Raw genomic sequence first — 19,130 nt, forward strand, 5'->3', positions numbered from 1 at the left:
TAGAACAGGAGAGAGTTTAGAAAGAACAGTTTTGATTGTGGCCTATTTCTCTATTTTCTCTATTTATCTCTGTTTCTTTATTTTTTTCTATTTTCAAAACATCCTAGAGATGTTTCAAAAATAGAGAAATCAATTCTGATAAGGGAAAAAGTGCTTTTAAGAGTCAAGACAGATAGAATTTTTTTCCGCCCCCCACTCCTTAGAGAGCAAGTTTTTCGTTCTCTTTTAAAAATGTTGTAAGTACGTTTACATTAGATGCCCTTTCTAGGATGGAGATTAAGAGTTTGACCAAAATATCACTCTTCAGATGTTAGCTTTGTTGTTTTACTCTCTGATGAAAAAATTGTTCTGCAGGTATGGAAGAGAACAAATTGAATCATACAAGGCTAAGAGGGGTTTTGGTTTCCCTTCTCAGTTAAAGCAATTATCTGATGTGCAAAATATTAGTGTAGAGAAGTAGAATGGTTGAGCTGATAGCTCATAAAATTACAGAGGCTACAAAGGTCCCTCAAAATCTAATTAATGTTCTCTCTTCAATTGCTAAACTTCTCCCAATTTGTTCTGAGAACAGATTTTCCTGTCTGGGACTGTAGATCCCAGGATGGAAGAAACTTCTTCCAGAAATTATGTTTAATTTCATGCTCTTTGTATGTAGGTTTCCTCAGTATGTAGCATTCTGATCTGCACTAGCAAGGAAAATTAAAAAATCTGCCAACCTACAACCCCCACTTCTTCATTAATTATTTTTCTTGGATATATTTAAGTTTCTCCTTCCCTTTCCTTTGAGTTCAGAGTCTAGAGCACAAATGACTTGTTGTAAGGGAAAAACTGCTCAGTTTGTGTAGCTTAAAATCAGGATTGAAGTGTTTTGTTAGTGACACGTAATTAACTGGCAATCATACATTAATGGCACTTAATTAACTGGCAGTCACTGAACTATAGATGTAAGTTCCATACCAGGTATACAACAGTTGACCACTCACCAATTTCTGTGCCATTTTGTACACCTGATTTGAAAAAGATCTAGCCCCCACCCCTACACTGGGACTCCCCTCTCCCAAACACACAGAAGTTTACCTCCCCTTCAGGTGTGTTAGAAACACTCTCTTCTCATGGCAATGCGGGTTCCCCTGTTTACTCACACCTTTTGTGACAGATGCAGGCACTCAATCTTTAAGTGTTTATGTATATCTCGAGTACCATAGGCAAGTGACCTCAGGAGAAGCCATAGATGATTTTGTGTGGTTATGTACACTTTCCAGCTCTTCCTTACCTGAGTGATGGAAGGTGGAACTCTGAAAGTACCCGTACTTTTCATGATGTAGCTTTTGTTTAGTAACAGATTTTAATTGTCTGAATAACCCATTTAATCTTTTTCCTTTACCTTGTGGGAAAAACAAGGTCTTTGCCTGGTGACAGCTTTCAGATCCCCTTGTTACTTCCAATGTCTTCCAGTGAAGGTACACCATTCTTAATAAGTGCAGGTGTCCCAGATTTAGCAACTACCTGTCTTTGCCATGACTATCAACATTGAGGTCACATTTTGGCTGACTTAGGGAAGGGTTGTATTTCAGACAGTATGTGACATTTATTCTTAAATACTGAATAAGCATTAAGGAAGTACAACTGGGCTGTTTCTGCTGGAGAAGTCCATCAATTTCTCAACTTCAATATTGACCCCTGTTCAGCCTACCTTGGTACCAGCTAGTCACTTGTTTGCTACCTCTGGAATGAGCAATATATATGCTTCAATGCTAGGGGAGAGATGTGAAGGAAGCTCAACTGTATTATTAGGCATGATGTGCACTGCTGGCAGAGATGTAAATGTGTTCCCTGACTTACTTTCCTCAAGTTTTGTGGTTACAAGAGCTACCACTATTAAACTGGGTGGATTCAGAGTGGTGCTAGGTTTTTAATTTCTAGGCAGGCATAAAGATCTAATGTAGCATACAAAAATAATAGCAGGTTTATGGTTGAAATACAGACTTTGAAAAACACTGAAATTTGTTGTTGGTGTAGATCAGATTGGATACTAAATTTAAACCATGCTAGCTAAATGAGGCAGGAGAAGAGGAATATAAACTAAATATAAAACTCTTTCATCTGGAAATAGGAGTGAGATTTGGAGAACTACTTTTTGCACATGTCCTGGTGTGATTATAAGGAGAATGAGACTTCTTACCCTCTTGCCTACCAAGATTTAATAAAGGCTCAGCAACATGGGCATGTAATGACAAAAGCAGTAACTCTGTCTCGCTAAGTGTGGAATGTAAGTGATGGCCTTTTGAATATGTTAGTGAGTAAAAATAGCCTTGTTCAGGATAGCATATTTAATGAATGAGGCAGTGTTCTTTTGAAAAAAATTTCCTTAAAGACTTTATGGAAGCATAGCTGTGAAAATCCGAAGTGTACAGAGTAAGCAAGGTTCATAGGAACAGATACTATTTTTCATTATTCAGTTGGTATAGTTGATAAAAGTGTAGGGGGGAAATTAAGTGCCTGGGTGTGGAAGCTAATATTTTGATCTTAAGTAGAAGCAGAAGAAAAACCAAATTAAGTATGGGTTGAAAACAAATGCCTTGAGCTTACACTTGGTTTTGCATTCTGTACTTTATCTGTGCCAGGGCCCTGAGCGCATCTCCTGTCTAGGAGTTTAGTTTAGCAGAACTCAAGGTTATCTCCTTCACTGAGAGGAGCTGTTGGGAGAAAACTGTATTATTAGGCACGGCCTTAGGAAGAAAGGCCTGGCCCTCCTTTCTTTTGGGAGCTGCTTTTAATCTGATGCTTTACTGCCTGTGCTGTGTCACAGCTCTGTAAGCAGGTATGTCTCTTCCTGTCTCGTACCTTCTTGATCCTGATCTGGACCTAGACCTGGTGACTGGGCTTCCTGGCGAATCTTGGACCTGCCTTGTCACTGCGGACTTGCTGTGTGATCCCTGGGCTGCGTCTGGCCCTAATCACTGTCTCTGGATCCAGGCCTGACCTGGACATGCCACTGAGCATTCCCAGTCCTCCTGACTTACTGCTCTCACTTGCCTTGTTTTCATGCTCATTTCCCAGCTTACCTTCCCTTGCAGAACCAGCTGGCCCTTGCTGCTCTCTGACAATGTGTACCAAGAAGGCAAATTTATTAAACAGTTGTAACTTACATGGGAAGACTACACATTAACTCATTTTTCCAGCCCTTCAGCAAGATTTTTGTGAATAGCAAGCAGTGGAAAATGTTGCTCACACAGGCTGAACAGTCTTTATGCTTGGAGGTTTTCAGAGCTTGGCTGGGTAAAATCCTCTGTTATTTATGTGAAGCTGGGTGAAACTACATAGGTTTTTTTTAGTCTTGTTTTAGTAGTTAGCATCTTTGCTTTATTTATTGCTTTGTGTAAACCAATGAGGAGAAGCAAAGTTAAAAATACTCCAGTGTTGTCAAACAGATATGAAATTAATACATTTAGTCAGAACACTACTTATTTGTTAGGATATTATTGCAAGCTTGAGAACCTCTTATTGAATTTTTCAACAAGCTTGAATGATTGATTGTTTTCTCCTAAGCTCTGAGTTGTCCACATCTCATAACTTATCAGTCATTTCCCAGAAGTATACTATATCATTGCTACTTGCCCTTCAGATGTGGCAAGAATGGAAATAAGTATCTTACTTGTTTTTCTTAACTATAGCAGCTCCTAAAAAAATTATGCTGCTGTAAATATTTCTTAAAACATTTTAGTTACATTGAATGAAAACTCATAAATGAACAAAAATTCCATGTATTTATTTATTGGTCTTTTGGTTTTTTGTTCCCATCCTTAGAGCAGTCTATCTGCAGAAGAGCAGAAAGAAAATACAGTCTCAAAACCTTTAAGACTGGTTTATACTTTCTGGTATTTTTTATCACTGGAGGAGAACAGAATAGGTTTGTAAATTTTCAGAGTCATTTATATCTGATTCATCTTGCCTTTAGGTAGAGAGATGGACTGAGTGACATTTTAAAGTGGCTTATGGCTTTTTCTTGTTATGATTTAAAAGCATTGTAGGATAATTTATGTTGGAGGGGACCTCAAAGGCCCACAGTTCAACCCCATTCTCAGAGCAGTATCAGCTGTGAGTTCAGACCAAGTTGCTCAGGGTCTTGAAACCTCCGAAGACGGAGACAGCAGAACCTTTCTGACCAACCTTTTCCAATGACTTTATTTTTTCACCTTAAATTATTTGCTTCAAATAATTAAAGTAAATTCCTCATTCTATGCTTGTTTATAGAATTCCAGTTACTAGAAAGGCATACAATTGTGTGAAGGGCTCAGTGGAAGTGCAGTAACAGTCTGCTGTGTTAAACCAGTCGTTAAACAAGCCGGAAGCATGTCAGTTTTGTCTTGCACTTCTGTACTTCTCAGGCCAGCAAGACTCATTGAGATACTGCAGGTAATAGCTCATATTCAGTGAGTGATGTGGTATCTGAAAATTTTTCAGAAAAATTATTGCAGCTTTGAAGAGGGGTTTAGATTGTTTTCATTACTGTCTATGGAGGGATTCTCCTCTGTTACTGTAGCAAATATGCTGGGTAGTTTCTCTAGCCAGTGTTCTTATATTTGTGCTTTGTTGATCTCATGACGGATTATCATGGAATGCTTTTATGCAATAGTGCATTGTCTTCTGTCACTTTCTACCCTTACCGCAATAAGCTATTGCACTGTTTGAAATACTTGGGCGATACTTTAAAATAAAACCAAACACTCTGAATTGTCAGTTATTTATGTATTGTGTGAAGTATTAGAAGTCATAAGTTACTAAAATTCAGTTCAAATATATTAATTAGTCTTGATATCTAATGTGAAGAAAAAATGCTTCCTACTGCTCAGCAGGGCTCTTCCAGTAGTAGCTGTGGAGCCATCCATGAGGCTCAGCAGATTCCTAGTGAGAGTAGGGTGTTTGGACACTTAACATCCTGTGTGGTTGGAGTTGTAAGTGTGTGGATCCAAATGTGTGCATCCTTGCTCTCCTTGTTCTACAGCTGCATCGCTTTAAACAAAGTCAAAGATTGGTGGAGTGAGCCCTGTGTGAAAGGAACCACAGGGAGTTGGGGAGAAGGTGGGAAGCAGTGTTCCTTCCTCCTGTTTCCTTCTGCCCTCACTACCTTCCAGAGGACAGCAGACCTTTTTGCCCTGTTGTACAGGACCAGTGACGTGCACTCCCAGGTGCTGCATTTATTCTTGCTCCTTCTCACATGCAGTGGGATGAGGAGTGGCCCTGAGGTGCCAAGAATCGACCATGTGTATGTGCAGGTGGAGCAGTGTGAAGAGACCTTTCAGCTCTTCATGAGATAGAGCAGGATTGCCTGATGTCTCAGCTTTTCTACTCTGTGCGCATCATACAGAGAAGGAGGGGAGAGAAAATAAATAGATGTGATGGGGAAAAGACCTGTTGCTGTGGGCAGGGATTGTGGGAAAAGAGAGCAGGTTCTCTCCCTACCTGTCCCTGTCAAACTTTTGCTTGTTGAGGAGCAGCACCTTGCCCTGCTCTCCAAGTGCTGCACCTGACCCATCTGTTCTTGCCATGTCCTCAGTCTGTAACCCTTAAACCTGAGGAGCCTTGTTTTACAGCTTTCTTTTCCAGTCTCATCTTACAGGCTCTAGGGCACCTATAGTCTTTTTCTTTAGCTGCTCATCATTAGTTATTCTTTGCTCTGCTTCTGTCACTGCTGAACATTATGCTAAATGCATAACAATAACTTATTACACTGGTGCAGCGTAAGAGTAATTTACTACAGTGGTGCATGGTGAAGGTCAAAAGGAGGAATACTGACGGTCATAAGTCAAGATTTTTCTCCTGTATGATGTCTTGGTAAAATCCATACCTTACTGCCCTCTTACAGATTCAGACTCCCCTTACATTCTGGGGATATCTTCATGGTAGGATTCATGGGAGATAATGAGCTCTGAATGGTTCTGTCAACAAGGATGGCTTTTTTTTTCTTTAGATTTTAGAGCTGTTTCAGGAACAGGGTTTTTGCTGTCCCCAGTGCCTAGTTACTTATGTATGTGAAAATACAACCTATTTTTCGTGCTTCCCTGTGTGCTCTGGATTTTGTAAGCAACCCAGACATGTATTTGATGATGGCTCTTCTTTGCTGGGGTAACTTGCGGTTCAAGAAGACTGCTGTCACTAAGGTGAGAGGAGATCAGGTTGGAGGGAAAGGAGTAGCTGCCATTCCTCGTATGCTCTGAGGCTGTCGGTGGTGACAGCCCTTACATTTGGATTGCTCGCTGTAGGGAGGAAAGAAGAATTTGATGACTGTTAGAATACCAGTGCTGTAGAAACCAATCAGCTTCTCCAGGTATTGTAAGAATATCCACTAGCTTTTGCACTAATTTGAGGAAACCTATGTGACGTGCCAAGCTAATCACAGTGTGTGTTTGCTGCTTTAGATGTTTGAGTAAAGTTAATACTTGGGCATTTCCAGTGGAAAATACTTCCTTGAATTTTATATTATCACTCGTTATTTAGTGGTCTTAGTCACTGAAAAAGAAAACTAGATAAAACATAGAAGTCTTTGACAGCTCTTGATACTTTCACTGCTGTGTGTTCCTTGTGGTTTTCTCTTTCTAGGCTTTAAATGCCTTTTATTGATGATTCAGGCTATCTAGGCTGACTTATGGTCTATTTCAATGCAATCTATTGTGGTATAGAGACGTGGGAAGCGGAAACATCTCTGAATTTGCCTGTCTTAATCTGGTTACATGCAACAACTTGTGTTGTGGGCCAGGCAGGTGGGCGTTGTAGTGTTCTACTACAGCTCTAAATTAGCGCCCTGTTGTCTCTATGGACAAGAAGTATTTATTTCTTGGTGTAATTTAAGGCAACAGGCCTAAAATCTTGGGTTTGAACCATGTATGATGAAAAATGCATTTTTTTCATTATTGTGACTGAAATCAGCAACTATAGCTGCTTGCTTTAAACTCTTTTTGATGTAATGTATTAAACAGGCTTGTTAATTTGCAGACAAAATAAGACAAGCAAAAGATCATGCTGTTCATGCCTTCATTAGTCTGTAAATCCTAAATAGAAGCTCTTGTTTGGTAAGCTGCTTTATTGAAATTCCGATGTAAAGAATATGGCTGTACTGTAAAGTGGCTTAAAGAGTAATTTCTTCAATGGGTGCAATAATTAATATTATTCTAATGTATTCTAAATGTTTCTTTGGAGATATTTTAATCTTTACTTTTTTATTCCTATTTTCAGGGGAATTCAAATGGCATTGCTACTGTGGATGTTTCAGCAGGTTTTGTGGGACTAGAAAGCTATGTGGAGATACCAGCTATCTTCCTTACAGCATTTGCAACATATGCAGGACCTTTGCTTTGGGCCATTCATCTGCTGTGCTACTTGAGTTCTGAAGTTAGCAGGTAATCATGTTTTGAACTAAAGTAATGCTCCTCTATGTGCTGCAGATATAAATACTATCCATATAGTGTATACCTTTTCAAACAAATAGTTTTGTTCACATAATTTTTTTCCACGGAAGTTAGTTTTCTATTAAGAAAATGCATGTTCTTTTTTTGGTATGAGTTTGTATCACCTCACTCTTCCAGTTTCATTTTCTCTGGAGAAGTTTTGCACTGGGAATATATGTGTATGTCTTACTAATTTTTTTTTTCTTAATGAGTTCTCAGTTTGCTGTGCTAAATTACTTAAGATTTTATTACTTTCCGTTGTAACAGCATGTGCTGCAGAAAAACATTCTTCTTGAAACCTATTAAGTAGGACATCTGAGAAGCACTTCTTAAAGTAATAGAATAGAATTCAGACTTAACTAACTTGCTGTTCTTTGAATGTCTGTCCTTGTTTTGCATAGTGGCATACAACATTTTATAAATAAAACAGATTTATTTTATTGTATGTTACTGGTTATTGCAGTCATTTGTAACTAAAATATTGGTACTTTTGGGTGTCTTGTGTAGCGGATGGATTAACGTAAAATGAGTTAGTGCATTTGGAATTTTAAGAAAACAGTTGGAAAATGCTTATGTAATGTTGAGTGTGCATGTAAAATCCAATTGGACTCTCTAATATTGCATTTAGCTCATCATCCGGGGCATTCAAACTGAGAGATGCAGTATGTTAAAATAGAGAGAAGCGTTGTAAATTCCGTATCGTATAATATTAGTGCACAGATACAAAAACTTGATATATTTTCACAGAAATAACATTTGACAGTGACTAAATTCTTACCATCCCAGAGTCTTTTCTCTGTTATCATGGAATATAAATGTAATTTTTTTTTTTTTTTTAAAAACGGGGAGCAAAATGTTACAGCAGGCTTGGCAGGTAGGATTTTAGACAGTATGTAGTTTATCACAACTCTTTGCCTTACACATTGTCATCCTCTGTAAACCTCTGACTTCCCTTTATCTACAGAGTGTCATCAGGTCCCATCTTGTCAGTGCTTTTTGTTTTCTGGCTTCTCTTCTCGTTTCACTTATTTGTTTTGGGCTATACCTACACTGTGAACTTGTGTTGGCACGTGTGTGCTCATCAAAGGTGTAAGGAGATGGGATCCCCAGATGACCAAGCTGTGTAGGCTAGCGGAGGTTTCTGAACCAGGAAGGACCTGTTCTAACAGGCTAAATTCCTGCACAGTCATTTTGTCCATTGCGCTGTATTAACAGGCACCTTTAGCAGGCCGATTTATTATTCACCTTATTCACTGATTTGCCTGTCTGCCATATTGCTCTCTAAAGATGTCTAGCTCTCTACTTTATAATGCACTCCTTAGTGTAGATTGAGACTCAGTGTAGAACATAACCTCTTAGTCTAAAGCCAGCTACCTTGAAGTCATCTTTGGTCTTACTGATACTGTCAAAGTACTGGTCTTTATGTATAATGCCTCTGAAAACCAGCCTTTTCTGTGTTCATTCTGATATTTTTTTGCTTCAGGAGAAGTAGATATAGAATACACTAATTATTGATGTCTGGATTTGTATAACCACAGAAACCTCTTTCTTGAATTTTCCTTAGTACCTGGTGTCTTCACACCACACTCAGTTTTAACTCTGTGTTTCTAATGCTCCTCAGCTTAGCTTTAGTTACTGCTTTGATCCTTCAGTACATCTTCCCAGTATCCAAGCTCTTTAAGTTTTCTCCGTTCTTTCAGCTCTCCTTAAAAAGAGTTACCATGTACATATAAAAAGCCCTACCTCTTGTCTTCTAGTACATGTGACCCATGACCCTGGGTATTACTTACCTTCTATTAATCTACTGGTTTTCCCAATTCCTTTATACCTCTGTGATGCTTTGTTTAAAATAGTGCTAGATGGCTTCACTGGTCACATCCATGTTCTTGTGTTGTTGTGGTTTTTTAGCAGTCCCACTTTCCATTCTTCATTATTATACTGTAGGTGCTTTGGAACTGGAGCTTTTTGCTTGTGCTTGGAGGACTCCAAGCACAGTGGAGTAAACCACCTCAGTGCCATTGTCTGGGGAGGGAGAGGGAAAGAAAAAGAGCTCCTGTAATGTTTTTAAAGAGCTGAAGTTTTAATGTTGTTTAAACCCTAGACTGCAGACTGTGATGAACACTAACATACAATGAAGAGAAAATGATACCATATAGCATGTTTTTTGAAAGCTCTTCTAACAAAATAATAAAAAACTTTCAGTAACAAAATCTTTGAGAACCTATACTTGTTTAGTATTGTTTCAAATAATGTGCCTCTGTAGTAGTGTTGGTTGTTGTTCTGATGTTTTCTTGGTTGAATTTTTGCAGATTAAAAGCTCAGCTAGTAGTGTTGCCAGGTACAGTGCTGGTTTAAACTGCTCTCAAGTGGGTAGCTGTGACCTGTAATACCCACATCACTTATGTAAGTAGATTCCATCAAGCAGCTTGTGTGTGTGGCCATTTTAAGGTTCATTTGGGTCAACTGGTAAGGTTGTTTATTCTACGAAACAGTACATAACTCTGGCCTGGAATCTCTGTAGCTGCTGGGACTTGTTTAAATTGGTATGTTATGGTGCTTGGAACTTGGTCTGTATGCTTTTTATTTTACTCTTGTGTTTTGCTGTTGCTGGCCAAATGATTGTTTCATTACTTTGTCGTTATTCCTTGGAGCCAAATCTGAAACTGCAGAAGGCAGAAGTTCAGCTGCTTCATGTGTTTTCTTAAATGTATGGGAGACTGACCTTTTAAAAAAACTGCTGGATGCTTTAGAATGTTCTTTATAAAGGCTTCTTATTAACTGTTTTATAAGCAATATGCCTTGGTTAGTGAAATTCAAAGCCTTTCCTTTTTTTATGTGGTCCTGAGTGCAAGATGAAGGTCCTTTCCCCACTTCCTCCAGATAGGAAGGTCTAAAAGAATCCAACAGCCCTGGTTTTTTTGGAGTATGTTGAGTGGGTCCTGTTAGATTGCCACAGGATGTTGTCAGGATTCCTGACACATCCTGGTACAGTCTTAGCTGAATGGATGTGCCCAGAACTGCTTAGCAGTGCCATTCGCAGCAAAGTCCCTAGCATCCTGCAGCCTGTTTAGAGCTGTTGCATCTGAGGAAGTTGACCTCGACAGGGAGGCCTGACTTCAGTGCTAACTATCTTTGTTTATTCCAGCCACTTAGCAGAGCCCATGTAATTTATAGCTGCAGCAGTTGGGCTGGCTTACCAGAGCTTCCTGCTGGAGTTCTTAGAAGCTGAGCTCCACTGAGGCATCACTTCCTAGGGGCAAGTACACATGCATACCCTTCCCTCTCTCTGCACTTTGCATTTATGAAATCACAGAATACTTGAGTCTGGAGTCCAACCCTCCTGTCCAAAGGAGGGTCAACTAGAGCAGGTTCCTCAGGGCCATATCTAGTTGGTTTTTTAGTATCTCCAAGGATGGACTCTCCAGGGTCTCCTTAGGCAACCTGTTCCCGTGTATGACAACCCTTGCAGTAAAACAGTTGTTTTCTGATGTTTAAGGGGAGTTTGTTGTATTTCAGTTTGTGTCCATTGCCTTTCATCCTTTCACTGGGCACCACTGAAAAGAGTCTGGGTACAACTTCCTTACTTCTGCCCATCACATATTTATGAACATTGGTGAGATCCCTGCTGAGCCTTCTCTACTCAAGGCTAAACAATCCCAGCTGCCTCAGCCTCTCATTTTATGTCAGATGCTTCAATCACTTCATAATTTTTGTGACCTTTCAGTTGACTTGCTCTAGTACATCCATGTCTGTCTTGTACTGGGGAGCTCAGAACTGGATCCAGAACCCCAGATTTGATCTCAGCACTGCTCAGCAGAAAGGAAAGATCACCTTTTTAATCACTAGCTCTACTTTTCCCACTACAGCCCTGGGTTGCCTCAAGGGAACATTGCTTGCTCACATTCAACTTGTTGTGCACCAGGAACAACCTATGTCCTTTTCTGCCAAGCTGTTTTCCAGATGGTCAGCCCCAAGCCTGTCCTGGCGCATGGGTTTATTCTTCCCCAGGTGCAGGATTTGGCATCTCCCTTTGTTAAACATTGCGAGTTTCTTGTCAGCCCATTTCTTGAGCCTGTCAAGATGCCTCTGAGTGGCAGCAGACCCATCTACTGTATCAACCACTCCTCCCAGTTTTGTATTGTGTGCAGATGTGCTGAGGGGGCACTCTATGCTGTTGTCCAGGTCATTAATGAAGATGTTAAAGAAGTATCAGCCCCAGTGTCAAGCCCTGGGGTTGATCACTAGGGACTGGCCTCCAGGTGGACTTTGTGCTGCTGATCACAACCCTGTGAGCCCGGCATCTGAGCACTTCTCAGTCCTCCCCACTGTCCACATTCCTAGCAGACAGTTCCTCCCGGACTGCATCCGTTTACCTGTGAGGATGTTATGGGAGACAGTGTTAAAAGCCTCTTTGTGAGGTGAAGGTGCATTAGATACATATAGCCCATGTATCTTTGGCTGGTATGGGAAAAGGGAATAGAAGATAAGGAGGTTTTGAAATAACACATTTGCAGTGGAAATGTAGCTGGAACTCCTTAAACAATTTGCTTCCATCTGATCAAGAATGTGGAACTATAAAATATTCTCCCCATATGGAAAGGTAGATATTTTTCTAAAATAATTAAGTGGCATGTGATAGACAGTAACATGGATATTACTGCCGCTTTTAGTCCTTCAGGGTCTCCTAAAGAAACTTGGCAGCTTAAATATGATGGGATTTTCACAGACAGAAATAGTAAGAAGTACTCTTTGGCTTCAGTTTCCATGGAAACTGTGCAATAACTCTTGAAACTATTTTTGAGACAGGGCATACTGATTAAACTGACGCCTGAACTTAACCAAGTATTCTGTGTGTGATTTGCATAAATTCCAGAGAGCACCTGATTCATGTAAAGGGTAGTTTTTACAGTAAGCGCTCTATTGCTCTGATCTGAAGTAGAACTTTGGATTTTGGGATCCTTATGACTAGGAAAGGGGCCATGTTGTTGGATAGTCCGACCTATATTGTGTGACATCACTGTGCAGTACACTCCAGATGGCTTCAGTTTTCAAGCTCCTCCCCAAACAAAATTGTTATGTGGGTGACGTTCACAGTGTTGTGTAATTACCACTCTTCAGCTAGGCATTGTGATAGTTTTCAGATTACTTCCACATTGGAAACTGTGTTTTAATAGGTTTAATGAGTAATGTATCAGGGTGAACTGGTGGATGTTTCCTAGCATTAGAAGGTTGCATACTTATTGGCTTTTCTTCCTTAGTGATCAAAAGTTATAACAGTGCTTTTATGTTAGCAGATGGATTTCAGGTATTGAAAATGGAAGTTATGGCCAACAGGAGGGTGTTATAGTTGCAAAACTTTTAATGTTATGCCATGACTTTGTCAATGTAGAATGCCGGCACAGCAAACTTAAGTTTTGCTGTGAATTCTTTTATAATGCTGATCTAAACAGAATTAGGAAGGCATGCTAGCTAAAGGAATTTCAGCAGTTAACATCAGCTTTTGCCATCTTCAACCTAATGTGTTTGATTCATTGAGTCCCCCATTCACAACCCATGTTAATACATTAATCCTTTTTCCTTCTGACATAAACTGCACATGCAGTGAGTGTTTCAATATACCTTTTTTTTTTTTTGAGTCCCAGGTAGAAAGTGCAGCCCTCCTTAACGACAAAGGAACAATCCGAACATTTTTCTCTGAACCCTTCAGTATTTTACATAAATAGTTTTTAATTTTTATGGTTTCACTCCATTCTCTCTTCCTTAGGTTAATTAAAGCTGAAAAAATGTTTGCAACTAAAAATATACTGCTGCTGTGCTCTCTAGAATGCTAATACCCGTTATCTATTGTGTTTGCCAGCAGTCCTGTTCTCTAAATAAAAAAATTAATAAAATGCATAGAAGAAGGTATCTACTTGTTCATTGATGTGCATGGAAATCTGGAATTGATTTTATAAAATTGGAATGGGGTTTTACTGCCACAAGCTGAAAGAGTATTTTACTCACTTAGGTATCTCCTGACATGTTGTCATTGCAGTGATGGCTGGAGATTTCTTTTAGACATCATTAGTGCTCTGTGATGGATACCTCTTCATTCATTCCTTTGCTATGCTGGTGAGACACTGACTATGAGGTTTCCTTCAGGCAGCCATGGCTCTTATTATTGAAAAGTATTTTCTTAGTAGTGAAAAGTGATCCAGCAAAATAGGGTTGCCTGCAGTTGCCTCTATGTTATAAAAAAAATGACAAGTTGTTTCAAAGCCATTTGCAAAATAAATGTCATCGTCTTGTTCCATGGACCAGCTATGCAGCTGTGTTTTAGGAGCTGAAACACTTTCTATGTAGATGTTAAGGAAAGTTCTGTCCACAGAATTTATAAATACATAGATGTGGGGTGGGGCAGGGTTTTTTTGCTTTGTGTAGATAGAAGTAAGCATCTGAACAGATTTGGATTATGATCTAATTTTTGGTAGTTGGCATATGTAACATGAGGTTTGTTTTGTAGTAATGACTGATTGAAAACCTGTGGTCCAGTGTGCTAGCTACTGCCCAAATGCATTGTAGAGTTGGCCACACAGCTTTTAAGTGGTCTTATTGATGCTGTGTAATGCCATTGCTATGAGATTTTTCTCACTGACAGAACTGCTGGCTTAGGTAGAGACCACTTTAAGTAAGCATGTCAGATATGCTTTTTAATTTTTAAGTGGTCTATCACTTTTCCTTTGTGGGTAATCTTGAATTGAAAGGAAAGAGTTCTGAAATTGTTTTTTGTTTCTGCCCAAGCTCTAATTTGAGGTTTTTATGGTTGCATTGTCTTCCTCCTCTTGCTCTTCTGGTGTTCATCTGACTTATGGAAGTATGCTCAGAAGCAAATAGCTGATTTGACTGCACAGCCTTCCAGTTCTCAGTGTATCTGTAGAGCTACAAGCTTCTTACTCTACCTAGAGTGCAGGTGTGCAGTATCAGTTTGCTGTACAAAAGGGTGTAGGATTTGACATTTATTCTTATTTGGAACCTCTGTATTGTGAGACAATATTTTTCTGCAATCCTGTATGGATAGATTTACAAATGCTGCTTACACAAAAGAGTTCATTAAGTTTAATACACACATAAGCTTATTGAATCTTTTAGGAGAATCAACGTTAATGACATTGGGCATGAGTAGCCTAGGGGACATCAATTTCAGGCAGAAATTTGGGGATCCAATGGTAAGCAACCAGAATTTCTTCAAAGAATAATGACAGTCAAGACAGGATATGCTAGCAGGGCTCTAGAAAGACTTGAAAAGCCTCTGAAAATATGAAAAAAATAATGAAAGGAAGGTTGGTTAAGTTTTGTGTCTGTAAATAAACTTCTGTTAGTCCTTCCTATTGCTACTGAACGACGGCCATAGGAACTTAATAGAGGAAAGCTAACTTGCATCAAAGTTGCAGGATAGCAAGTGGTCATGTGGCATGTTATTTTCAAAAATCATAGGCACTGGGGTGCAATAAAAGGAACTTTAGTAAATTCTGATGAAAGGTATTAGGTTTGTCTATACTGACATCTAAGTTAGTGTGGACATTGATTAGTCCACACAGCTGTTAGTAGGGGAATGACCCTGAAGCTTGGTGCTGCTCTAAAATAAAATTACACTTTCCTGAGTGCTTGCCCTCTATCTCTGACTCACTGTCCCTCATTCTTTCTTGCTTGCTATCCCACTCTCTCACTCACTTGGTATCATTCTCTATCTAGCTCGGTATCTTCCCCATTCCTCTCTTTCTTCTGCTATTCCCTCACACACACCTCACACCCCACACCCCAGCTTCCCTTCTCTCTTGGACACACTTTACACCTCTTTGATGTGCTTTGCTTCTCACATGCATGTGCTTTGCCTCTCTCCCTCTCACACTTGCCTCCTCTCTTATGTGCTTTCTGTCTTGTCACAAAAATTTGCAACTGACCCATGCCAACTGAGGAGAGAGGTGAGGAGGCAAAGTATAGAATTACATGAGTAAATATTTATTCATGTGCTTGAGGTGTCCCGGCCAAACTGGGGCACCCTGAATGTGGTTTTACACGGGGTTCTTATACCTTTTTTCATGCTTCTCTCTTGCTATCCTTGTCTCTCCGTCTCTCTCTGTCTTGCTACACACCTGTGCCCTGCCGCCCCCCGGCTATTCCTCTCTCTCTCGCTTCCCCACCCTCTCACAGATGCTTCCCCACCTCATACACTTCTCCCATCTCTCATGCCTGGGCTTTCATCATCTCTCAGGCGTGGATGCTCCCCATCTCTTTTGTGTGCAGGCCTTTCCCACCACTCACGTGTGTGCTTCCCACCTCCCATGCATGTGCTTCCCCTCCTTGCACATGCTTACTTCTCTTTCATGGGCTTCCCCACTCTTGCGCTCTCCTCCCCCATGTGCTTCTGTCCTTCTTGTGCTTCTGTCCCTTTGCAACCATGCTTCGCCTGTCTCGTGCTTCCCCATGTGCTTTCCTCCTCATGCTCTTCCTCCCTCACACTGCACCCCCTCACAATCCCTGATCATGCTTTTCCCCTCTCCCTGTTGTGCTTTCTCCCTCTCACACATGCATTTTCCCTGCCTTGTGTGCACTCTCTCCCCTCCTTGCACACACTTCCACCTTCCCTTACATGCTTCTTCCCTTCTCGCATGTGCTGCCACCTTCTCTCACATGCCTCTCTCCCTCTCTCTTGCCTGCTTCCCTCTCCTTTGTGCTCTTCCCCTGGCTGGCACACTTCCGTCTATTTTGTGTGCTCCTCCTCTCCTTTGTCTGTTTCCCCTCTCACACACTTGCCCCTCAGTCTTGCACACTCTACCCTCCACATGCTTCCCTGTCTCACACATGCACTTTCCTCCTTGCATATGCACTTTCTCCCTCTCACATGCGTGCTTCTCCTCACAAATGCTCTCCCTCTCTCACTTGAATGTGCGTTGTCTCTCCATTGCTTGCTTGCTTTCTTGTGCACTTTTGTGTGTCTTTGTCTTGCATGTTCTTCTGTCTCTTGCTTTTTCTTCTGTCTTCCTTTCCCTTCTGTACATTTTCTCCTTTCTTGCGTGCTTTCCTATGTCTCACACTTCTTCCATCTCTCTCACACACACTCAAATTCTTACAAATTCAAATTCCTTGCATTTTCCCTCTCTGTCACACATTTCAACCTCTCACCTGGGTCCTCCTTCTCTCTCATGCCTTCCCTCTCTCACATGCCTTTTCTTTCTCTCGTACTTCCCTCCCTCATTCTCTCTTTGCCTCTTTGTCTCTTACTTTCCCTCTCGTTTGTATGCTTTCCAGTCCCTGACAGATGACTTTCTTGCCTGCACCTTCCCTCTCTTAAGCTTGCAGTTTCTCACTTGTGCTTTCTCCTTCTCACTTACTCTCTGTCCCTTCTATCTGTAGAGTTTTTCCTCTCAATCTGTAAAGCTTCCCCTAACCATACTCTGCTTTCTGCTTGTCTCAGACCTGCTTTCCCTCCCTCTTAGAGTTGCATTTTGCCTCTCTTGGGCATTTCCCATCTCTTGGATGCACTTTACCTCTGTCTTTCAGGCTTTCTTGAGTCACTCCTCTCTTCCCATCTCACATTCATCATCCTGAGGCTTCCCCTCTTTCTCTCTCCACTTGTATTTTCCTCTCTCTGACACTGTTTTCCTGTGTGCCTTTTGCCTTTCTCTCTGATGTGCTTTGCCTGTCCCTCCTGTATATTCTTATCAACGGTCTGGACGAAGGGATCGAGTGCGCCCTCAGTCAGTTTGCAGGTGACGCGAAGTTGGGCAGGAATGTTGATCTTCTTGAGTGTAGGAAGGCTCTACAAAGGGATCTGGACAGGCTGGATCGATGGGCTGAGGCCCATTGTATGAGGTTCTACAAGGCCAAGTGCCACGTCCTGCACCTGGGTCACAACAACCCCATGCAGTGCTACAGGCTTGGGGAAGACTGGCTGGAAAGCTGCCCAGCAGAGAAAGACCTGGGGGTGTTGGTTAGCAGCTAGCTGAATATGAGCCAGCAGTGTGCCCAGGTGGCCAAGAAGGTCAATAGTATCCTGGCTTGTATCAGAAATAGTGTGGCCAGCAGGACTAGGGAAGTGATCATCTCCCTGTATTTGGCACTGGTGAGGCTGCACCTTGAATACTTTGTTCAGTTTTGGGCCCCTTGCTGCAAGAAAGATATTGATGTGCTGGATCATGTCCAAAGAAGGACAATGAAACTGGTGAAGGCTCTAGTGAACAAGTCTTACAAGGAATGGGTGAAGGAACTGGGGCTGCCTAGTCTGGAGAAAAGGAGGCTGAGGGGAGACCTCATCACTCTCTACAACTACCTGAAAGGAGGTTGTAGTGAGGTGGGTGTTGTCGGTCTCTTCTCCCAAGTAACAAGTGATAGGATGAGAGGAAACGGCCTCAAGTTGTGCCAGGGGAGGTTTAGATTGGATATTAGGAAGAATTTCTTCACCGAAATGGTTGTCAAGCACTAGAACAGACTGCCCAGGGAAGCGGTTGAGTCACCATCCCTGGAGGTATTTAAAAGATGTGTAGACATGGCACTTAGGGACATGGTTTAGTGGTGGACTTGGTTGTGTTAGGTTAATGGTTGGACTTGATGATCTTAAGGGTCTTTTCTGGCCCAAATGATTCTATGTGCTCTGCCTCTTGCATGTATGTTCCCTCTCTTATGCTTTCTCTGCCCCCAGTATCGGGGGTGCATTTCTTCTGCATGTTTTGGCTCTCCTGCATTTCACCTGTCTTACATGCTGTGCCTCTCTTGTGCTTTTTTCTTCTACTTCCCTACTTCCCTATCTCATTCTGTCACTTTGGCCCTTGCATGTGCTTGTGCACTTTCCTCCACTCATGTGCTTCCCCTTCTTGCATGCACTTTCCCCCTCTTGCATGCTGCTTCCCCCTCATGTGCATTTCTCTCCCTCATGCATGTTGTCTTTCTCATGTGCACGTTGCCTCTCTCTGACACACTGTGCCTTTTGTGTGTGCTTTACCTTTCATGTGCTTTGCCTCTCTCGCACGCATGTGCTTTGCCTCTCTCTCATGTATGCATGCATGCTTTCTCTCTTTCACTCTCACTCCTCAGTCTCTTGAGCTCAAGCTTTGCCTCTTGTGCACATGCTTTGCCACTTGTTCCCTCTCTCATATGCACTTTGCTGCTTTGTCTTATGTGCTGTTGTGTCAATCTAGGCACTTTGCTCTCTCATTCTGTCTTGCCTTCCTGTTTAACATTCTTTCCTGCCCTATCATGCATTTCCATCTCACAGTTTTCTCTCTTATTTGCACTTTTTCTCACTCAAGCTTTCAGTCTCTCACTATCCCCCTCTGTCTCGCTTGCTATCCCACCCTGTCTTGCTATACAACTCCCTCTCTCGCCCTCTATCCCTCCCTCTCAGTCAAACCCCCAACCATGCCTCTCTCTCGAACTTGTCTCACTCTGTTTCTTCCTTCCTGCCTCCCCCTCCCCATCTATCTCTGTCTCCAGCTCTCTCTGTCCTCTCCCTTCTGCTTCCTCTCTTCCAGACATGTTTTGCCTCTGTTCCTCACACACTTCGCTTCTTACATGTCTTTTTTCTCTTATGCTTGCCTTTTTCATTCTCCCTTGCCTTGTCTCTCTCACTTTCTCCATCCCTCACATGCTTTTCCATCTCTGACACATTCTTGCATGCACTTTCTCTCTTGCTGGTGCTTTCAGTCCCTC

The 19,130-nt window shown here is 41.4% G+C and overlaps 1 protein-coding gene across 3 annotated transcripts in view; it reads left to right on the top strand.

Annotated features, from left to right (window-relative positions):
* Positions 1-19,130, top strand: part of PIGG (phosphatidylinositol glycan anchor biosynthesis, class G) — a 94,206-nt gene that overhangs the window by 47,058 nt on the left and 28,018 nt on the right. For 2 of the 3 annotated variants that reach the window (XM_010566021.1, XM_010566024.1), the window contains one exon: positions 7,234-7,397. In XM_010566021.1, coding sequence (XP_010564323.1) covers positions 7,234-7,397 — 164 coding nt within the window. Of the gene's footprint in view, positions 1-7,233; positions 7,398-19,130 lie in introns of those variants that run through there. The other variant, XM_010566022.1, reaches the window with a different exon arrangement.

The sequence above is a fragment of the Haliaeetus leucocephalus genome, unplaced genomic scaffold (genome assembly GCF_000737465.1).
Source record: "Haliaeetus leucocephalus isolate CR32 unplaced genomic scaffold, Haliaeetus_leucocephalus-4.0 Scaffold201, whole genome shotgun sequence".
Classification (NCBI taxonomy): Eukaryota; Metazoa; Chordata; class Aves; order Accipitriformes; family Accipitridae; genus Haliaeetus; species Haliaeetus leucocephalus.